General features: G+C 36.5%; 2 protein-coding genes across 4 annotated transcripts in view; both read right to left on the bottom strand.

The window, feature by feature from the left end:
• The window catches only part of TfIIFalpha (transcription factor IIFalpha), a 31,422-nt gene extending 29,837 nt beyond the window's left edge, over positions 1-1,585 (bottom strand). The window contains exons 1-2 of one of the 2 annotated variants that reach the window (XM_069844448.1): positions 1,248-1,585; positions 412-455 (exon numbers count right to left, since the gene is read on the bottom strand). In XM_069844448.1, coding sequence (XP_069700549.1) covers positions 412-455; positions 1,248-1,262 — 59 coding nt within the window. In that variant the 5' untranslated portion in view covers positions 1,263-1,585. Of the gene's footprint in view, positions 1-411; positions 459-1,247 lie in introns of both variants that reach the window. The other variant, XM_069844440.1, reaches the window with a different exon arrangement.
• Positions 1,586-3,155: 1,570 nt separating this feature from the next.
• LOC138712521 (uncharacterized) lies at positions 3,156-21,830 on the bottom strand. 2 transcript variants are annotated; one of them, XM_069844419.1, is made up of 4 exons: positions 21,679-21,830; positions 17,326-17,391; positions 11,862-12,515; positions 3,156-3,732 (listed from the first exon to the last, which is right to left on the bottom strand). In XM_069844419.1, the coding sequence occupies exons 2-3, from the start codon at positions 17,386-17,388 to the stop codon at positions 11,886-11,888; spliced, it is 693 nt and encodes a 230-aa protein (XP_069700520.1). In that variant the 5' UTR covers positions 17,389-17,391; positions 21,679-21,830; the 3' UTR covers positions 3,156-3,732; positions 11,862-11,885. The 2 variants fall into 2 exon arrangements, with proteins under 2 accessions (XP_069700520.1, XP_069700528.1); XM_069844427.1 differs by having other exon boundaries at positions 3,162-3,732; positions 12,290-12,515.
• Between the last annotated feature and the right edge of the window lie 1,643 nt (positions 21,831-23,473).

Raw genomic sequence — 23,473 nt, 5'->3', positions numbered from 1 at the left:
GTCCTGTTTCATAAAGTCCAATAATCCTGGCAATTCTACAAATATGCTAGGATATTGTTGTGTAGCATTTGTTTTCTGACAGTTCTTACCTGATTTGACAAATACAATTTGTGAATTGTCAGCAGCATTTCATAAACATGACAATAACAGATAAAATATGTGTAAACATTGAGATCGATAGCCAATTATTTCTTATTATTCATTTTATATTTTCATAATCTGGCATTTGCCTTTGTGACTGAGGGAAACCATAAAAAAAACCTGGTCAGATTGCTCGGCCACGGGGTTTGAACCTGGGACCTCCCGAAGACGAGTCTCAAACGTTACCGTCTGGGCCAACTCGCTCGGTATAAAACGTTTTATTTTGTATTACAACCTACAAAACAGCAAATAAATATCATAAAAACTTACTTTGGAACACGAATGGAATATTCCTGGACTGAGGTCCCAGGAGTCTGCTGAAACAAACACACCAACAATATTATTGAAATTCAAAATACGTACATTAATGTCCCAATACCCAGCTTAGCACAGAACATGCATCCAAGTCAAATATCTCAGAGTTTACGCACTTGTTTTGGAGTTCTGTTATATTCTGACAAACCCAAGCCTAATTTTGTGTGTGTGTCTAATGCTCTGGATTTAACAATGAATCATCATCCTTCTTGCTTCCCAATATTTTGATGGAAGGTCCACAAATGTCCTAAGAGCCTAATTTTGTTCACTCCTTTGTCTAAAGGTCACGTAGAAACATCTCTATATTTGTCCATGACAGTCAATCTCCATTGAATGCCATACATTAGACTGAATAGTATTATAATTTTACCGTCAATTCTTAATACCTGTCCGAACTGCTCCTATTTTACGGGGAAAAAATGTACGCACCTGCATGTCCATAAATTAATTCCACGTTAATTTCGCCAATTAATATCACTACCCAGCAAAAGTTTTCCCAACCAACTACGATGTCTAAACAAATATATTTAGTTGTCTGCCGAATGACTTAAGTTCTAAACAGTAGTAACAAATACAGAATTCATTAAAACTGAGTAACTTGTTTGCGTTAATCATACCGTTGCCTGCATAGATATGAACTAAAATATTTGCACAATTTTCAATCCTCTTCTCAATACTTCAAACATTCAAAGGTCAAAAGCCCGTGACACTAAAAACACTGGGAGAATATTGTGATAACTGAAATCGTGACAAAAAACAATTATATTTAAATAATGGTGAATAATGCTTACCTGTGAATTACTCATATTGGAAAGGTGTTTAAGAATATTACAAAGTAATGAACGAAAACATCAACGATGAATCCGCAAGTATAAAATCCACACTAATAATAGTATTAAGTAACACTTCGACACATTGCAAGCACACAATCGTTCCGCAGTTATTTCAATGTCAAAAATCACACCCTAACATTTCACGACCTTCTCACTTTACTATGTCATAAGTCATAATAAATGGAAGCTGCGAAATTCTTGTGAAAGCAGAAAATATAATCTTAACCTGTTTAACCTACGAATCATATATCACAGATGTGTCACTCGCTAACTCAATTGCTAAATTCGCCACTATCTACACCTACATTAGCGCTATCTATCAATAAAAAAAGAAAAGTTACAAAACATATGAAACACGATTGTCAGTGTGTCCAATACACCAAATCTCCCAACTCTCTGAGGGTATATTGACCTACTAATTAATTCATCACGGCACGTTTAGAAACGAATTATTAAAACAAACATAACATCGAAAAATAGTCTATGCTTGAGTGCATATATCTGTTAATACTAAATTGTCGTTCATTTTCTTCTTGTGCGGAGAAGGGAACCGAAGGCTTGCAATGCAACCTGAGGCTTATTGTGCTTACTGCCACAGTCTACTATATACAGTCGCGAAGGTCAATACATAGTAAATATGCAAACATTAGGTAGTTGCTCACCACTAGGATCGCTAATATCGCCTCATTACAGGCAATGCAAAATAGTAGTCACAGTCTATTGTTTCTAGCACCCTCAAAACTCAAGCTTCGTGACTGTATATAGTAGACTGTGTTACTACTCATATGAAGAACTGAGTACCCAAATGGCCAAGGTCTTGCAGAAATATCGGTAGCCTACAGCACGCCACACCGACAACTTAACCCATGTTATTGTATGGATGATGATGATGATGATATGTAAATTAATTATGGCTAAATGATTCTGAAGTCCAATGCTTAAAGTTACCCAATAATTCTGCTTCAATTGGTAACTGGAAAACCCAGGGAAAAAGTTGTGGCTAAGCTGCGAATACAAATACATTATGTTTAAACAATTTCTTCTTATTAATGAAGAATTTGTTCGTCATACATCCATAACAAGCCAGTCGTGTAGACCAATTTACCAACAGAGTCATTGCCCATGGTGCACCATAAGAGGCTGGTCTACACTACACCCACGATGAGATATGATGGACATTCATTGGGATGCCACAAGGGAATGGGAATTTCTGGAGAAAACCCCGGTGCTACCAAGACCACACGCTTGCCCAACATTTTATAAATCAGTGCTCTAGCTACCAGACCAGTTTAAACAAATTTAAGTTATGCATGTTCTTTAAAAATATTTTGATGGCTGTCCCTGTATTTATTGTTTTATTGCATTCAGAGAATTTTATATGGCGCATTTTTACAAAAATAGAGTGAAACCTCTCCTTGTGGACACCCCCAAGATACGGACACTTCTCATATACGTACAGATTTTTATGTCCTAATGACTTAAACTTCGTTTACGGACACGGACAGCTATTTGACAGTTCTAAAGTTCGCTTTACCTGCTGACTACGGACAGAGCTTGGATTTCAAGATCTAATGTGTTACAAAAATGGAAAATTTACTTTTGAGAACTGTACAGAAATTCCTTAACATGAAAGAAGACATTAAGAGTCTCGTAGGCTACCACTAGCCCAGCCGGCTACCCCTTGTTAGCTGGAAGTGGATGGATAAACAAAGTCATAAAATATTATTTAAAGCGTGAAGAGATATATTCCAAATCTGGAAGCCAACAGGCTGATAACCACACCACGAAAGTAATCAGACATAAGCTAATGAGACAGGATGTACACTTCTAAAGAAAAATAATTAATATTACTTTGATTCAAAAGTCACTCAACGTATCAACTTACAATAAGTTTAAAGTTTTATTTCTGAAAGAGTCATACAATAAAATATAAATATGAGTAAATAATTATTTTAATGACCTCGTTTGTCGTCACAGTAACACGAGCTTCTTTTAATATAACAAAGAGATGTTTATCTATTACATTGAGGGTATGCCTCCTTATTTAAAAAACCTTGTGAAAAAGCAGCTGTTATCTTGACAACAGAGTAGTGAATCTGTGAATAGAAAGGCTGCATCAATTTGTTTTGATTGTTTCAATGAAAGTATAAAAATTCTAAGTATTTCTCAATTGTAGAAAATGCAACATCTGCTACAACTCCATGACAATAAATACATGTACAATCTGCAGAGAGAAAGAAAAATAAAACTAAAGAAAAGAAAAACCTTACTAAAGAAACAATGTTTTTTGTCTCTTATTATGCATAGACTTATTCAATTGTTAACTCAATTTGCAACACACAAATACAAAAACAAATCACAGTCCACATTCTTCATAACATTTCTAGATGGTTCAACTATGCAGCAGATCTTGACATTTACATTCCACAACGTATAGGAGGCCCTGGAAAATATGAAACAAACAATGTTATTAGCACAGATATGGGCCAAATGCAATGATATTGCAATAATGTTTGCACTTTCGTCAATTCGTATGTGTTATGTTGCCTGAAACAAAGGAAAACTATTGCTATCAAGAAGAGTCGTAATACAATTTGCAGGAATGTAACACACAATTACAAAAATAAATCAAACTTGACTACCTAAAAAAATACTAACAAATCTTAAAAGTATCACCTTCCTTTCACTGCTAGCAATATCTGCAAAACCTACCAGATACCGGTACTCATACATTTGTGCAACAGAACAATTCAAGCGTCATTTTAAGTAACAAGCACAAAATAATGTAATCTATACTAATAATAAATCTGTAGCCAAATTTTTTCTGGTAATTTTCGATTTTCCAAAAATAATTCGTGTTAAAATGTATAATTAACCATCCTGAAACCGAAAATCGCTTTTTTGAAATTTTTGTTTGTATGTCTGTCTGTCTGGATAATGGCTGAACGGATTGCGATGAAAATTGGAATATAAATTAAGTTCGTTGTAACTTAGATTTTAGGCTATATGGCATTCAAAATACGTTATTTAAAAGGGGGGTTATAAGGGGCCCTGAATTAAATCGAAATATCTCGCTTATTATTAATTTTTGTGGAAAATGTTACATAACAAAAGTTTCTTTAAAAATGATTTCCGATAAGTTTTATTCTTTGAAAAATTTTGATAGGACTGATATTTAATGAGATAAATGAGTTTTAAAATTAAAATAACTGCCATCTAAGGAGGTGCAATGAAATAAAAAACAAATGACTTAGTCTATAAGGGGCCTTGGACAACAACAATCGAAAGCTATGAAGCATAGCCTACAGAGAATGTTTCTGTGTTTGTATGAAGTAATATCAGAAAGTGTAGTTTCTCTAGATGGACATAATGCTATAAAGTTATTACAGTAACTTCTGAGTGAATCGAGGACTGGTAAGATTAAAATAGCTTCTTATGCACAGAAAACTTGATAGGCTATTCTGTACATTTTTATACTTACTTACTTACTTACTTACTTACAAATGGCTTTTAAGGAACCCGAAGGTTCATTGCCGCCCTCACATAAGCCCGCCATCGGTCCCTATCCTGTGCAAGATTAAGCCAGTCTCTATCATCATATCCCACCTCCCTCAAATCCATTTTAATATTATCCTCCCATCTACGTCTCGGCCTCCCTAAAGGTCTTTTTCCCTCCGGTCTCCCAACTAACACTCTATATGCATTTCTGGATTCGCCCATACGTGCTACATGCCCTGCCCATCTCAAACGTCTGGATTTCAAGTTCCTAATTATGTCAGGTGAAGAATACAATGTGTGCAGTTCTGTGTTGTGTAACTTTCTCCATTCTCCTGTAACTTCATCCCGCTTAGCCCCAAATATTTTCCTAAGCACCTTATTCTCAACCACCCTTAACCTATGTTCCTCTCTCAGAGTGAGAGTCCAAGTTTCACAGCCATATAGAAGAACCGGTAATATAACTGTTTTATAAATTCTAACTTTCAGATTTTTGGAGAGCAGACTGGATGATAAGAGCTTCTCAACCGAATAATAACACGCATTTCCCATATTTATTCTGCGTTTAATTTCCTCCCGAGTGTCATTTATATTTGTTACTGTTGCTCCAAGATATTTGAATTTTTCCACCTCTTCGAAGGATAAATCTCCAATATTTATATTTCCATTTCGTACAATATTCCCGTCACGAGACATAATCATATACTTTGTCTTTTCGGGATTTACTTCCAAACCGATCGCTTTACTTGCTTCAAGTAAAATTTCCGTGTTTTCCCTAACCGTTTGTGTATTTTCTCCTAACATATTCACGTCATCCGCATAGACAAGAAGCTGATGTAGCCCGTTCAATTCCAAACCCTGCCTGTTATCCTGAACTTTCCTAATGGCATATTCTATAGCGAAGTTAAAAAGTAAAGGTGATAGTGCATCTCCCTGCTTTAGCCCGCAGTGAATTGGAAAAGCATCAGATAGAAACTGACCTATACGGACTCTGCTGTATGTTTCACTGAGACACATTTTAATTAATCGAACTAGTTTCTTGGGAATACCAAATTCAATAAGAATATCATATAATACTTCCCTCTTAACCGAGTCATATGCCTTTTTGAAATCTATGAATAACTGATGTACTGTACCCTTATACTCCCATTTTTTCTCCATTATCTGCCGAATACAAAAAATCTGATCAATAGTCGATCTATTACGCCGAAAACCGCACTGATGATCCCCAATAATTTCATCTACGTACGGAGTTAATCTCCTCAAAAGAATATTGGACAAAATTTTGTACGACGTCAACAGAAGTGATATTCCTCGAAAGTTACCACAGTTGGTTTTGTCCCCCTTTTTAAAAATAGGTACAATTATGGACTCCTTCCATTGATCTGGTACAATTTCCTTTTCCCAAATAGCAAGTACAAGTTTATAAATTTCGCTATATAATGCACTTCCACCCTCTTGTATTAATTCTGCTGGAATCTGATCGATACCTGGAGACTTGTACTTTTTCAGATTTTCTATCGCAATTTCGACTTCTGAAAGCGTGGGTTCGGGTATAAATGGCTCAGCAGTTTGTATTTCAATTTCGTCCCGATCATTTCTATTTGGCCTATGTACATTTAGTAGTTGCGCAAAATAGTTTTTCCATCTGTTTAGGATTGATGGAGAGTCTGCAAGCAAGTCACCATTCTCATCCTTGATCACGTTTACCCTTGGCTGATATCCGTTCTTAAATTCCTTTATACCCTTATATAAATCTCGAATGTTTTTATTCTTACTATTTGTTTCTACCTCATTCAGTTTTTCCTTCAAGTAACCTCTCTTTTTATTCCTAAGTGTACGACTTGCTTCCCGTCTTTCATTGAAATAATTATCTCTCTTCTCCTCAACTGGATCCTGTAAGAATTTCAATTTTGCCTGTTTCCTTCTTTCTACTACCATGCAACAATCTTCATCAAACCACGGTTTCTTTTTCTTAGTTTCATAATAACCTATGCTCTGCTCAGCTGCAATTTTGATACTATCTCTGATATTTTCCCACACGCTATTAACATCTAATTCTTTCTCAACTTCGTCGGAACTTTCTAAAGTGGCAAACCTATTCGAAATTTCGACCTGATAATTTTGCTTAGCTTCCTCGTCCTTTAATTTCAAAATATTGAATTTAGTAATATTAACTTGTTGCTCTACTCGCTTGGCTACTGATAATCTTTCTCTTAATTCTCCAATCACCAAATAATGGTCAGAATTACAGTCTGCACCCCTGAAAGTTCGAATATCTACTATACTAGTATGTCTCCGTTTATCTATCAAGATGTGATCAATTTGGTTGTGTGTCAATCCATCTGGAGAAGTCCAAGTATATTTATGTATATCCTTATGGGGGAATGTTGTACTTTTGACAATTAAATTTTTCGATGTGGCAAAGTTGACTAATCTAACTCCATTGTCACTACTAATTGCGTGTAGGCTCTCTTTTCCAATAGTTGGTCTAAAAATCTCCTCCCGTCCTACTTTAGCGTTGAAATCCCCCAATAAAATTTTCATGTGATATCTAGGGAACTGATCAAAAGTATGTTCCAATTCTTCATAGAAGCTATCCTTTATATAGTCGTCTTTCTCTTCTGTAGGGGCGTGAGCATTTATAACCATGATGTCGCACCATCTACCCTTAAGTACTAAATATGATAACCTGTCACTGATAAATTCGACCTTTTTTACTGCTGATTTTATTCTTTTATGTACAAAGAATCCTGTTCCTAATTGGTGATTATTGTTTCCTTCCCCATAATACAACAAGTAATCTCCTATTTGTGATATGCCATTCCCATCTAACCTAACCTCTTGTACTCCCACAAAGTCTATTCTATATCTAGCTAGTTCTTTTGCTACTAATGTTACCCCTCCTGTTCTATAAAGACTAGTTACGTTCCAAGTGCCAAATCTCAAAACCTTATTCCTTTGCTGTGGTCGTGCCAGAGAATCAGTCCTATTCCGAGGCTTACTGTAGGAATTCGTAACAAGCTGTTTTTTACGGTGATGGGTTGTTAGCCCTTCGCCCAACCCCCAAGCTGGAGGACCACCCCTTATCGGCTGTCCACGACTGCTTATTCAATATATTCGCAGCTACCCTCCATTATTCTATGCAAAATTTTGATAGAATTGATATTTAAGGATATACAAGACTTTTAAAATACCGGTAACAATACAATACATTTTCACCGCCGCCTCAGATTATAGTGTTGTTATTCCTGCAGTAACTCCTAAGTCCAAAAAATATAAAATTTTTGAGTAGAAATAAAAAACACATTTATTCATTCCATGGCAATGGTACATAGGAGATGGTGAATTCTTACATTTTCGAAAGAAAGAAATATAATTACATATCACGTATCACTATTTAAGTTATTTGAACCATAGTGGGCCAAGCGCCATTTACTGAAGACGTAGAAAACAAGGGTTAAAATTAAGTTATTACCATAATTCAATGGAAACATATGGCAAGTAATAAAGTATACACATTAAAACTAAATGATATGTCAATCTTCATTAAACTATGGTTGCATGTAATAACAATAAAAGAAACATGTTAAAGGAATTGACATTGCACCAAATGAGTGTCTCTGGACCAAAATGATCGCATTTTCATTTTTGAAATACAATTTAAATTAAGTAACATATTAAACGATTTATTCTTCTATCAAACATGAATGTTCCCTGGATCAAATGTCCTATTTTAATTATGTAATTACTTTATATTTATTTCTAACGGTGCAGCGAAGCGCACGGGTACGGCTAGTATATAATAAAAGTACGGTACAAAAAGCTTTTGTAAGGCAGAATTTTTCCAGATAAGATAAATTTACTAATATAAACAGTACTGTCATGATAATTTTTTTCTGACCATACGCCCTACTCCATATTTTTCTCCCTTTAAATATATATAAAAGACATGAACAGAATCAAAGCAACGGAAATGAAATTTTTGAGGACAGCAGGATATACTCTTTTAGACCGAAAAAGGAATGAAGAAATTTTAGAACAATTAGAAGCAGAGTCAGTAGAAGAAAAAAATCAGCAGATACAAATTCAATTGGCTAGATCATGTAAGAAGAATAGAAAATTCAAGAATCCCAAAAATTATGATGCAATATAAACCTAGAGGACATCGTCGACCAGGAAGACCTTTAAGAAGACTGCTAGATGGGGCCGAAACAGGTCTACAGAGGCCTAATTCGTGAAGGATGATGATGATGATGATGATGATATATTTTACTCTCCTCTGCTCTCCCCAGCCATCAACAGATGTTTTTACGTTAAAGAAGAAATCGTTCTTCTTTGCCTCTTAATTATAAACCAAACTTGATTTAAAGAAGATCTCACTACGCTCTCGAAGTAGAGGCACACCTGTCTTTACGAATCCTCCAGTGTGAATCTACAGCACTGTTGATTTTTTCAAATCATCCTTTCAGAATTCCTAAAGAAAAGCTACACCAAAAAGAAAGCACAATTTTCCATTGTCTCAGTGGTTTCTGAGAGATGATAAACATATGTTTTTAGTTTGCAGCCACAAATACGTCTTTTGATACTTTCCATATGGTATATATTCTAATGCAATGTTGTAGCCTCCATCACTTGTTACAGATGTAACACTCGAGAGGTCCAGGACACAATACCAAGGAAACAGGTATCATTTCCCTAGTAATTCGTCCTGAACCTCTCACATGTTATGTCGGTAAATAGTAACAAGCAGGTGAGGGGAAGGGTTATAACAGTGCATTAGAATAAACACGCAAGTATCAAACGATTTTTATGTTGAAAGTATTTGTGGTTGCAAACAAAAATCATGTGTTTATCACAATATACATCCCACAGGATCCAGTAAAGCAAAGAAAATTGTTCCTTGTTTGATGTAGCTTTTCTAGAAAAATACTATTCTTTTATAGAATGTTCTGGATTGCAGCACTGTGGAGATGGGATGTGACAGCTTCGGAAAACTCAGTGTGAAGTGATTTTGTCATTGAGTCATTCTATGTGAAATCGAACACTTAAAAACACAACATTTTTATAAAAGGTTCAAACTTTTTTTTTTATATGTTTCGCACATCAAAGTAAATAGCCACATGGTGTACATTTTAATCTAACATTATTTTTTAAAAGTCTATTTGCAGTCAAATTTATATGAACTGACAGGTTAAGGGGTTTTATAAACACTGGCACCGGGATCGAACTCGGGTTTTCAGCTCTACGTGCTGACGCTCTATCCCCTAAGCCACACAGGATTCCCATCCCGATGTCGGATTGAATCCTCTCAGTTTAAGTTCCAACTCTTGAGTTCTGATCCGAACTCTTCTCCCGTTCACCATTCCTTCCAGTGCATCCTTCAGTAGGCAGTTTCTTCTCAGCCAGTGACCCAGCCAATTCCTTTTCCTCTTCCCGCTCAGTTTCAGCATCATTCTTTCTTTACACATTCTTTTCAACACAGCTTCATTTCTTATTCTGTCTGTCCATTTCACACGCTCCATTCTTCTCCATATCCACATTTCAAATGCTTCTAGTTGCTTCTCTTCACTCCGTCGTAATGTCCATGTTTGTGTCCCATACAGTGCCACACTCCATACAAAGCACTTCACTATTCTCTTCCTTAGCTATTTCTCCAGAAGTCCGCAGAAGATGCTCCTTTTTCTATTGAAAGCTTCTTTTACAATTGCTATCCTCCTTTTGACTTCCTGACACTCATATGCTGTATGGGCGAAATTTTCTCTTCTTCACATGATTCATTGAAATATTCTGGGTTCCCACATGCCGTAAGGTCCCCATGACAGCACTGAAAATATATTGAACAATATTAACTATAATCAATCAATCAATCAATCAATCAATCAATCTCCTTAATGTATCCAGCTGTTTGCTGACAACATAAAGTCCATTATAGTCCACTGTAGTCTATTCAGTTGTTGTTTTTCACGAGAAATGAGGGGTATTTTGATCGGTGTTCATTATAGATGCCTGTTGCTAGTAGCCAGAGGTGGGGTGTAGTCAATATATACTGCAGGGCTGTGTCTTCTGCAACTGGTACTGATGATTTTAATTTACTTCTCTTGTGGTTTATGGATGGACAGTATAGAAGAATGTGTTCCAGATCTTCATCATGATTATTACACCACAGACAAGTAGGATTATCAGAAATGTGAAATCGGTGTAGGTACAATTGAGTGACAATGTGACCTGTTCTGGCTCTTGTTAAAAATGTTTGAACATGTCTGGGCAAGTTTTAGTACATTTCCAGGTCATTTGGTTTCTTTTGTACAGATTGTAAAATTTTTTCTTTGTCAGAAGAGAGCCAATTGTTGATCCATAGGTTTGTAAAATGAGACTTTACTGAAGCAAAAGCACTGGATAGAGATATCACTTGAAGAGGTCTTGCTTGCAAATATGTTGCCTGTTTTGCAAGATTATCGACTTTCTCGTTTCCAAGTATACCACAATGACTAGGTATCCATTGAAATGTTATTTCCTTTTGGAGTTCTTTTAGTTTACTGAGTTGCTTCTGAAGTGGAATAATTCTATGTGCGTATAGGTTTGGTACATATTTAATTATATTAAATATAGCCCCCTTGGAGTCGGTACGTATGCAAATAGATTTTTCAGAAATTTGAGTAACACACTGTATAGTCCGTATAATTAATTAATAAATTACTTGCATTACTTTAATTATGCAATGAATACCATTAATAACATTTTGAAACCTTCTCTTGTCCAAAAACATTCAAGAAGTACATACTCGAACTTCTTCCTAGGACCGCTTTTCTTATGTATTAGTCATAGTGACAAAAAGAAGAATTTAAATCTCTAAAACATTGGCGAGGTCTGTTCTCATGTATGGAAGTGAAGCTTGGACCATACGTAAATCGAAGTCTTAAAATATTTTAAACTCAGACATCACAAAAGTTTTAGGCACCATGGTGATTTGGTGCCTGGGATCTGTCTACCCCTGCTTATACTTATTTAGTAGGATTTCTGAAGCATGAAACCTCCACATCCTTACACTTACAGTTGTTGATTGTTATAACTTACCGTATAGAGAAGCGTACAAGATGGCTACTGTATCTGTTTCGTTCTCAAAAATTCTTCAATAGAATTATTTCCGTTACTTATTGCCATGTCCAGTGGTGTTTTATAAAAGAAATTTTCCTTCATGTTCATGTCTGCTCCTTTAGAGACCAGAAGCTCACACACATCTAGATGGCCCCCACGTGCAGCGAAATGCAGTGCAGTCATATTGCACTGTCCCCTGGTGTTCACATCTGTTCCAAACGAAAGAAGTAATTCACACACTTTGAGATGTCCTCCCCGTGCAGCTAACAGCAGTGGAGGGTTAATATAATAGGGTGCGCTTCCAACTCTCTCTTTCTTCACCTGTGCTCTAGCAACAGGGGGCAGTTTGCGGTCTTCTGCGTGCCGTCCTCCTGCGGCCGTGGGCACATTTTCTGCAGCATTCTTACCAGCATTGAGAAGGACCTGCACTGTGTCCGTGTGTCCTGCTTCTGATGCCAAGTGAAGCAGAGTCTTGCCATCGCTGTCTGTCATTTCAACTTCAATGCCAGTGTCGATCAGGAACTGCATAGCGGCAGCGTTGCCATTCATAGCAGCAGCTATTGCTCTGTCCAAGTCATTGCCAGGAACTGATCTGAACAACTTCACAATCTCCTGATATCTCTGCTCGGCCTCCTGCAAGACAAACAAACATCATCTGAATTACCCTGTCAACTGATGAATGCTGTAAATTGAATCGTGGTCTGTATAGCCCACGAGATGAATATTTTATGCTTATAAATTGAACTATCCTCCTCCAGTCTTGACACTGAATTGCTGCTATTGATGCTGCTCTTCAGTGTGTTACTCAAATTTCTGAAAAATCTATTTGCATACTTACCGACTCCAAGAGGGCTATAGTTAATATAATCAAATATGTACCAAACCTACATGCACATAAAATTATTCCAATTCAGAAACAACTAAGTAAACTAAAAAAAAAAAACTCCAAAAGGAAATAACATCTCAATGGATACCTAGTCATTGTGGTATAACTGAAATTGAGAAAGTCGATAACATTGCGAAACAGGCAACATATTTGCAACCAAGACCTCTTCAAGTGATATCTCTATCCAGCGCTTTTGCTTCAGTAAAGTCTCATTTTACAAACGTATGGATCAACAATTGGCTCTCTTCTGACAAAGGAAAAATTTTACAGTCTGTACAAAAGAAACCAAATGACCTGAAAATGTACAAAAACTTCCACCCATAAGCAGTGCTGACTTGATCAGACGCTATGGACAGTACTCTATAACAGAGTCGCCGGTATGAGAGGAGAATTTCAAGCCTTTGGCGTGAAACGAACTCGATAGCTCAGTTGGTAGAGCGCCTGACCGGAGTACAGAAAGTCGCAGGTTCGAATCCTGCTCGAGGTTGTGAAGTTTTTCTTTCATACCATGGCATGATTGTGACTATATAAGTATTTAAAACACATTAATATGTCACATCAACGGACGTATATATGTCATCCAACATCGTAAGATGAAGTTCACATAATAATTTTCATTGTTACAATTAATTATGCAAGATGGATGTCCCAAAAAAAAAAGTGCAATGTGTTTTGTGACTGGTAAAATTTGGATCTGTTGTTGTTGTTTTCTAATGCCAGGCGTTTGACAATAAAGTCATTTGACCTCTTGCACTCCAATATTTTTCAAAGATATTATCATGGCCAGCCACTGAAGCACAGATTTTGAGGTGTTCCGAAAAATTTGAATCTATGACTCTGGTATGACGGTGAAATTCGTCGCACATTTAACAAAGAACCATCACAGGAATAATTGATTAAATGGCGATCTTACTCGTGTTAATTATGTAAGCATGTGTGGCTTACAGCTGTTTCGGTGCTACTTGACACCATCCTCAGAGCCTACTAGATCTCGGCGCTATCTCAACTTCGCTGCCTGTTGTGTGGGTGCGTTCGTGTGATGAAGAGTTGTGTCAAATAGTGTGTGTGTTCTGAAATTGATCTGTGTGTTGCATAATTAACACGAGTAAGATCGCCATTTAATCAGTTATTTATATTCAAGTGTTAAAAGTAGTGTACGAAAGATTCAACATGGATTATCGCCACACGAAAGTAACATTTGTCATTGAGATAAGATAGTTAAAAGAGACTGAAAACCTACTAGAGAAAAAGCGTATTGGAAGACCATCGACAAAAAATGATGAAACGGTAGAAGCCATCCAAAGAGCATTTGTTCAAGAGTCCAAAGAAATCAGTTTGTAAATGTGTCCGACAATTAGGACTTCCGAAAGAAACAGTTCATAGAGCTTCAAAGAAACGTTTTCACCTGATTCCTTATAAACTTCAATTGTTACTTGCACTAATCTATGGCCGGGAGGAAAAGGTCTCAAGTAAAAATTTTATACTTTTCAGGAGAGCAGTAGAAAGATTGAAATTGGTGTCAGTTATAGAGTTTTTTAATTATGAGGTTTTTCCTGGATATATTTGTTGTTCATATGTCTTCTAAAATAGGCAATGTTGCTCATTTAACAATTTTCTTGAGGCTGCAAAACGGTATTTGTCGAATACAGGGGGGAGAGCCATTAATCCTTCCCATTGAAGGCTTTAAGGAACCAACCTGGACAAATACCCAATGTCCCATCCCTACCTTCCCGTGGTGCAGCTGTTAGTAAGCATAATTTACAAGGGAGGGGCCACTCATCAATTAGCACTGGTCAGCTTGATGAGTTAATGACTGAATTTGGTATAATTTTCCTCTATTCAATACCTAATTCCCTCTTTACCCTTTCTTATCCAGTCCTCTGACTGAACTCTTACTTTCTTCGACCCCGACGGCATTAGAGCATTCGAGGCCTAGGGGTTCATTTCCCTTTCCTTCCTACCCTTCCTACTTTTCTGTTCCTAGTGCTGACCTGCTATGGCACTAAAATCGTTCTCCAGTGGCTTAAGGAGGAAAAGCTGGTGATCAACAAGATCTCCCAGCTAGGTCCAATGGACCCGTTGACCAACAGCAGGTGTGGTCCTCCAGACATTCTGGGGGTTGTGTGTGAATGAAGTAGCCACCAAAACGTTAAAATATGGTGTTCACTTAAATCCGCTACAACTTACCATTTTTTGTCCATTGTGCAACTCAAATCAGGAAATGGATTCATAACGTCTGAAAATCTGTGCGTCAGTGGCTAACTATGACAATATCTTTGAAAAATATTGGAGTGCAAGCGGTCAAATGACTTTATTGTCAAATGCCTGGCATTAGAAAACAACAACAACAATTTTCTTGATTATTTTCAAAAATAGCTGCACTTAAGCCCTTTTAAGACTGGAACCCAAACTGAGTAGAAGAGACTATTTAAACATAAGACCTTTTTCACGTCTACATACATGAGAAATGTTTATTATTAGACATGCAAAATGGGTTTTAGACAATTAAAGGACTGTTTGCCCTGGTGCTTAAAGTTTTAAAAGGAAAGGGCATCAGTATGTGATAAAATGGCTAAAATACAAGTTAGACCTTTTTAATAGGGAAGCATGGAAAGTAAATATATGATGGTTTGTAAGGAATAAAGTATTAAGTATACTTAAGTCCTTTATTCTGTGTGTGCTCGATTCAAAAAGTACTTAGGACATTTGGTAACGCTCTCTAAATCCAGTCAGTAGTCTTATTTGACTTTAGCCGTTTTACCAGATTGTAGAGAATTGTTTCCGCTTTCAGATTATATAAAAATCTCATTTTCACAAAAAATTGACTTAAGACCTTTTTCCTCCCGGCCACAGACTTCATCCAGATGATTATCACAAAGGTATGAGTTTGTATGTCTCAAAACCAAATTTTATTTTTAGGCCACTGGCTGTGGGCCGAATCTAAAAGGACCCAATATTAGCACAGCTGAGCCCTAATGTATTTGGGAGTGTGGGGGTAAAACAATATACAAGATGTCAGGACATCACTTGAAGAGGCCTTCTGATACTTTCATCACTTCCCTGCTACCTTACATCATGCTCCATAGTGGTCTTAGTGAGATTATAGTACTTCAAACATAATCTATACTAATAATAAATCTGTAGCAGAAATTTTTCTGGTAATTTTCGATTTTCCAAAAATAATTGGTCCTAACATATATAATTAACCACCCTGAAACCGAAAATCGTTTTTTGAAATTTTTGTTTGTATGTCTGTCTGTCTGTACGTTTGTTATCTTTTCACGCGATAATGGCTGAACGGATTTCGATGAAAATTGGAATATAAATTAAGTTCGTTGTAGCTTAGATTTTAGGCTATATGGCATTCATAATACATTATTTAAAAGGGCGGTTATAAGGGGGCCTGAATTAAATAAATCGAAATATCTCGCTTATTATTGATTTTTGTGAAAAATGTTACATAACAAAAGTTTCTTTAAAAAGCATTTGTGATAAGTTTTATGCCTTGAAAAATTTTGATAGGACTGATATTTAATGAGATAAATGAGTTTTAAAATTAAAATAACTGCCATCTAAGGCCGTGTAATGAATTAAAAAACAAATGACTTCGTCTATAAGGGGCCTCGGACAGCAACAAATCGAAAGCTATGAAAGATAGCCTACAGAGAATGTTTCTGTGTTTGTATGAAGTAATATCGGAAGCTAAATTAACCGATTTGTATAATTAATTATTATTTCACCATTGGAAAGTGTAGTTTCTCTAGATGGACATAATGCTATAATATTATTACAGTAACTTCTGATATATGATATGATATATGATATAATATAATATAATATAATATATTATAATATAATATAATATAATATAATATAATATAATATAATATAATATAATATAATATAATATAAAATAATATAATATAATATGTAATATTATATTATATAATTTAAGTTATTTGAAGGGTTCGGAACCATAGTGGGCCAAGCGCCATTTACTGAATACGTAGAAAACAAGGGTTAAAATTAAGTTATTACCATAATTCAATGGAAACCTATAACAAGTAAAATAAAATATACACATTAAATCTAAATGATGTCAATCTTCATTAAACTATGGTTGCATGTAATAAAAATTAACAAACAGGTTAAAGGAATTGTCATTGCACCAAATGAGTGTCTCTGGACTAAAATGATCGCATTTTAATTATTTGGATACAATTTAAATTAAGTAACATATTAAACGATTTATCCTTTTATCAAACACGAATGTTCCTTGGATCAAACGTCCTATTTTAATTATGTAATTACTTTATATTTATTTCTAACGGGTGCAGCGGAGCGCATGGGTACGGCTAGTAATCTATATAATGCAACTGCAATTCAAACACATACGTAACAACAGATTGAAACACTGCTGGTATTACTTTAAAAGCAACTTAAATTACTCTTACAGCTGACACTTTCAGCTGGTCGCAATCTGAGTTGTGACAGCTTGTGTACTTCACTACTGGAAACCATCTAGTAACTGTAACCATGGCAACAGTTCATACGTACTGTTTCCTCCTGCAGCTGCAACTTCTGCTCCATTTCTAATTTCAATTTCCTTTCTTCCTCCATTTTCTGCAATTATAAACAAAACTGATTGGAGATAAAGCTCAGTCACATACAGACTGTGATTAGTGGTCACAAACTGAATTTTTTATTAGTATTAGTACCGGTATTTATTTACTTAACCTGGTAAAGATAAGACCATCCAGACTCCAAATCAGGACAGAAATAGCCTATAATTTATAGAATAGGTGAAGGTTACTTATATACCTGCCACTATAGGAAATTGCTTAAATACCTTGAAAATATCTTGGATTTATAGTATGGAATAATGAAAACTGGATGTGATCACTGAAAGAGTTGTCTGCCCACCCAAACCACACAAAATACATATTGTTTTATTTATATACCAAAATTGTCGTGCGTGAATGAAGAACACGGCCATATTTCGTGAATGTGACGTGATTTGAGGATGAGAATGGAGGAGGTTTCAATGTCGCCAACATAGTAATATACTACACACCTAACCTAACCTAACTTACCCTCTCACATAATTCTACACCTAACCAGGTGGCCCAGGTTCGATTCCCGGTCGGGGCAAGTTACCTGCTTGAGGTTTTTTCCAGGGTTTTCCCTCAACCCAATATGAGCAAATGCTGGGTAACTTTCGGTGCTGGACCCCGGACTCATTTCACTGGCATTATCATCTTCATCTCATTCAGACGCTAAATAACCTTAGATGTTGATAAAGCATCGTAAAATAACCTACTAAAAAAATACTACACCTAACCTAATCTCTCACATAATACTACACCTAACCTACCCTGTCACACCTGTAGTAACATCCCTCACGTTTAGTATCATTCTGTTTGCATATATTGCCATCCCTGCTACGCGCTGTGTCGGATGCCACTTAGTGGAAGTGGATAGTGATGGCAGGAAGAAAATATGGCGACTTTCATAATTACATTTAGTTTGTTCAGCATGTTTTCTGTGAAATAATAAATGGGTTAATGTAGTGATAATTCTATATACAGGGTGGGTCAGTAGGAAAGGTACATCTTGTGAGGGGTGATAATATTGGTGAATGTGAACAAAACAGTTTATATGAACATATGCTCTGCTCTTAACAGTATCTGACATACAGCTGTTTAAAAATCACGGGTGTCAGTCTCATGTCCTTCATCAGCACTCACACGCGAACCGAAACTGCGTTAGGTTGTAGTAGGATCAATTAAATGTATCCTGGGCGTTGGTTCGGTCGTGGTGAAGTCATTTCTTGGCGACCGAGGTCACCCGACTTTACTCTATTGGATTACTATGTGTGAGGTTGCTTTAAGGGCGAAGTCCACATGCACAAAGTGGAAACAAGGGAGGAACTTCTCGCTCGCATTTTACATGCTTATGCTCAAGTAAAGGAATGTCCGAATCAGCAACAGAGCAGCTGTCTACAAGAGCTGCAAAATGCATTGCTGTTGACGGTGGACCTATTGAACATGTTCTGTAAAGAAAAGTACACAATTAAACAGAACATAAGTAACAATGTTTTAATTTACTATCATCTGCACTTTTCCGATTCCTCATTGTTTCCATTAGTTTTCTTCGACACTGTTGAGAAGAGGACATATGTTCATATAAACTTCATCATCATCAATGGCACGACAGCCCTTCATGGGCCCTGGCCTTCTTCAGAGGTTTTCGCCATTCCTCCCTATCCAATGCCCAACTTCTCCAATTTCTAACACCCAAAGTCTTGATGTCATCCATCACAGTCTTCCATCTCAATCTCGGTCTCCCAACCTTCCTTCTTTCCATCGGAATAAATTTAAAAACTCTCTTCGCGACCCTATCATCTTGCATTCTCACAACATGCCCAGCCCAATCCAATCTTCTTATTTTTATAAATTTAACAATGTCCGGCTCATTATATAATCTGTACAGTTCGAAATTATATCTTCTTCTCCATGTTCCGTTTTCTCTAACTGGTCCAAAGATTTGCCTAAGAATCTTTCTTTCAAATGTACATAATAATGTCGCATCTGACTTCGACAATGGCCAAGTCTCAGATGCGTAAGATAGTACAGACCTTATAAGAATTTTTTACGTCATAATTTTTGTATTTCTAAATATAATTTGAGATTTCATTTTTCTTCTAAGACCATAAAAGCATCTATTGGCAAATAATATTCGTTTTTTTTTTTATTTCAGAACTAACATTATTTTTGTTGTTAATTTCAGAGCCAAGATAGATAAAACTATGGACAGTTTCAAATTTAGAAGAGCCTATTTCCAAATAAGGGGTCCATTTATATTAGCTCTCATGACTGGCATATACTTTTTTTTTCTTCATTAATCTGTAAATGCATCTTTCTTGCTGCCTTTTCCAGCTTAATAAAGGCCTCTTTCATTGCTGCCTGACTTCTTCCTATGATATCTAAGTCGTCAGCGCAAGCCAGCATCTGAATCAACTTATAGAAAATAGTTCCCCTAATATTAATACATGAATCCCTCATGACTTTCTCCAGTGCTATATTAAAAAGGAGGCAAGCTAGTGAATCTCCTTGTCGGATGCCACACCTAGTAGAAACAGGGTTAGACATCATGTTTTGAATTTTAACTATGCACTTGGTATTTGTCATCGTGGCTTTCACCAGAGAGATCAATTTTTTAGGGATCCTCAATTCCTCCATTGCAGCATAGAGTCTTTCTCTATTTATGGTGTCATAGGCTGCTCGAAAATCAACAAAAAGATTATGGGTATCGATTCCAAACTCTTCATATAAACTTGTTTGGGTTAATATAGAGTATCCACCAGCCACTGAACGAATATTGCACACTTTTATCACTGCCAATGTGGCGCTATAAACCAATTTTCAATACTTTTATCACAACCACAACACATTTCAATTCTTATTGTAAATGTAAGGAATGTTACTACAGATGTGTAGTATTATGTGACAGGTTAGCTTAGTTTGATTAGGTGTGTATTATGTGACAGGTTAGGTTTGATTAGGAGTGTAGTATTATGGCAGGTTAGGTTAGGTTTGATTAGATATGTAGTATTATTACTATGTTGACGACACTGAAACCCACTATTACATTAAAGAAATATGGCCGTATTCTTCGTTCATGCAGAGCGGATTGGGTGAGCTTACAGCTCTCCCAGTGATCACATCAATTTCTATTAATCAATACTATAAATCCAAGGCATTTTCAAGACTTTTTTTGTTCAGAATCACCAATATTATCACCCCTCAAACCATGTACCTTTCGTCCTAACTGTCCACACCTGTGGAGTAACGGTCAGCGCGTCTGGCCGCGAAACCAAGTGACCCGGGTTCGAATCTCGGTCGGGACAAGTTACCTGGTTGAGGTTTTTTCCGGGGTTTTCCCTCAACCCAATACGAGCAAATGCTGGGTAACTTTCGGTGCCGGACCCCGGACTCATTTCACCGGCATTCTCACCTTCATATCATTCAGACGCTAAATAACCTAGATGTTGATACAGCGTCGTAAAATAACCCAATAAAATAAAAAAAAATCGTCCTAACTCACCCTGTATATAGTGCAATAAGAATTAAAAAGTATTGTGGTTGTGGTAAAAGTGTTGAAAAATGCTTTATAGCGTCATATTAACAATTATAAAAGTGTGCAATATTCGTTGCATTGGCGGGTGGATGCTCTACCTTGTCCGAAATCTGTAATAGATTTAGTTATTATAGCGAAAGAAACACGAAGATGAAAGTACCGGTACCGATACTTTGGATTTTACAGTTATTAGTAGGCCTAAGTTTGTATTACTCCAACTCACAGGTAAGTTACCACCCCTTTCACTAGTTTCGGCGTCGTTTCCGCTACTATTCATTATATGGTAAAAACTACAGTCGAAACTTTACCACGCAATAGGCCAACTGCACACAATGCAAGGAAGATAGTTGGTGGTGCAATTCCAACATTCCGTGTCGTCGTCATCATCATCAAATGCAGAACAAGTATTAGACTCTAGTGGATAGCTCATAGGACGTCCCAAATTCCTGTGATCTCGAGGAGCATAGCACAGAATGTTTGGGTATTCTGCTTGGAGGCATCCGTTCAACGTGTTGCTTCCAGTTTATACGGTATTGTTGAATGTACTTGACAATTGGGTCCATGTTGATTCTTTCATGAAGTTAACATTCCTTCGATGTTCGAGAAGGCAACAACCTCCAGTTCTCTTCATGAACCTCATCTTCGCGTCAAACGCTTCCCATACGTCTTCCTGATGGTGCATGCCTCACTACCGCACGGTACAATCCATATAATTGCGTGAATACACAGCTAAAACTATACACGATTGTCAGCAATAATATTTGTACTTACTCTTATAAAATACCTGCCAACAAATGTCGAACCACGACTCTCTAATTTTCAATCCGTCACAATCAAATAATGCTACGTAACTACGAAGAACAAAGAAAACGACAAACATGCCACGTAACTACGTAGGCCTACTGTGGCGGGAAAACTTACGGGTGGACCCGTGCGCATGTCCTCAAGCTCTTTCCACTAGCTATTACGTCATCTGGATTGCAATTTTAGTGGCAGGCTTTGATTTTTCATCTCTACACCATGGATAAATATATATTTATCCATGTCTACACAATCTTCCAAGTTGATTCATTATTGAGACCTTAACAGTGCACTGTATTGAAATCACTTGGATACACAGAATGTCACATTGTTTACGGTTACCAAAATCACTATAGAAAAATGAAAGTGAGCGAGATAAAATATGTTTTTTTTTAACTTCGTTATTTAACGACGCTGTATCAACTACGAGGTTATTTAGCGTCGATGGGATTGGTGATAGCGAGATATTTGGCGGGACGAGGCCGAGGATTCGCCATAGATTACCTAACATTTGCCTTATGGTTGGGGAAAACCTCGGAAAAAACCCAACCAGGTAATCGGCCCAAGCGGGAATCAAACCCGCGCCCGAGCGCAACTCCGGATCGGTAGGCAGGCGCCTTAGCCGACTGAGCTACGTCTGTGGTTTAGAGATAAAATATCACAGGTTTACCGAAAAATGAAGAATTTTCTGCAAAACGGGCATCTGCATGAAAAAGAAGTGACGCAATCAACATAACTACAGGTAAGCAGTGGGTGTTTTCGAAGAATAAAATTTGTAAGAATCTTATACTTTATTATTAAATAATAAATTGTTATAATATGATTTTTAGTTGGTTATTTAACGATGCTGTATCAACTACTAGGTAATTTAGCGTCGATGGGATTGGTGATAGCAAGATGGTATTTGGTGAGGTAAAACCGAGAATTAGCCATAAATTACCTGACATTCGCCTTACGGTTGGGGAAAACCTCGGAAAAAAACCCAATCTCTTAATCAGTCCAAGCGAAAAACGAATATAATGGCAATATTTAAATAGCAGCATTTCTACTGCAAGCTATTTAACGTCCAGATAGCTACATTTAGGCATCCTTGAGGAATTATTTGAAATTCTAATAACAAATTGTTTCACAGTGCAAAGTAAGATTAAATTAATTAATTAGATTTAATGTGACATTATATAATAAATTTTAATAATATTTTTACTCACCTTGTATATGAGTAATGAGTACAGTAGTGGCAAAAAAAACCGGACCAACCCTTGTAGCTGATTTCAGAGTCACAGATTCAAATTTTGCTAGTCACAAAACACATCCATCTTGTATGACCTTGTATCGGACCTAAATAATGTAGTAACATTAGGATTTGCGGATGATATTGCACTTGTTGCTAAAAGTACAATTGCTGCATCTGAAATATTTACCATGACAAAACGGTCGTTACAGCAGATCGGATTAAGTCTAAATGAATCTAAAACTCAAACCATCGTTATCGAGAAAGGAAATTAAGTAGTACTACATTGAATCTTGTTAATAGTATTGATGGAGATGAACGAATCAAATACCTTGGGATTAATTTTTCTGATGAAATTAAGTTTGACATTGCCAAAGTAATCAATAATTTAAATAATAAGATCCAAGCTTTAACATCTACTTATCTTCTGAAACCAGAACAAAAACTCAATGTTTTAAATATGTATATTTGGCCTATACTTGTTTATCCTCTTCAAAATGCTCCCCTTCACCAGCTTTCTGACAGGTTTCTCGA

Source organism: Periplaneta americana, chromosome 2, assembly GCF_040183065.1.
Source record: "Periplaneta americana isolate PAMFEO1 chromosome 2, P.americana_PAMFEO1_priV1, whole genome shotgun sequence".
Classification (NCBI taxonomy): domain Eukaryota; kingdom Metazoa; phylum Arthropoda; class Insecta; order Blattodea; family Blattidae; genus Periplaneta; species Periplaneta americana.
This window is presented reverse-complemented; position numbering and strand designations above follow the sequence as displayed.

What these genes read in the sequence shown, in the direction of transcription:
- LOC138712521 (XM_069844419.1), bottom strand. Translation starts at nt 17,388, where the DNA reads ATGGAGGAAGAAAGGAAATTGAAATTAGAAATGGAGCAGAAGTTGCAG. An exon ending in TGCAGCTGCAGGAGGAAACA is followed by an intron (nt 12,516 to 17,325) that starts GTACGTATGAAC and finishes TTTGTCTTGCAG; the next exon opens with GAGGCCGAGCAGAGATATCA.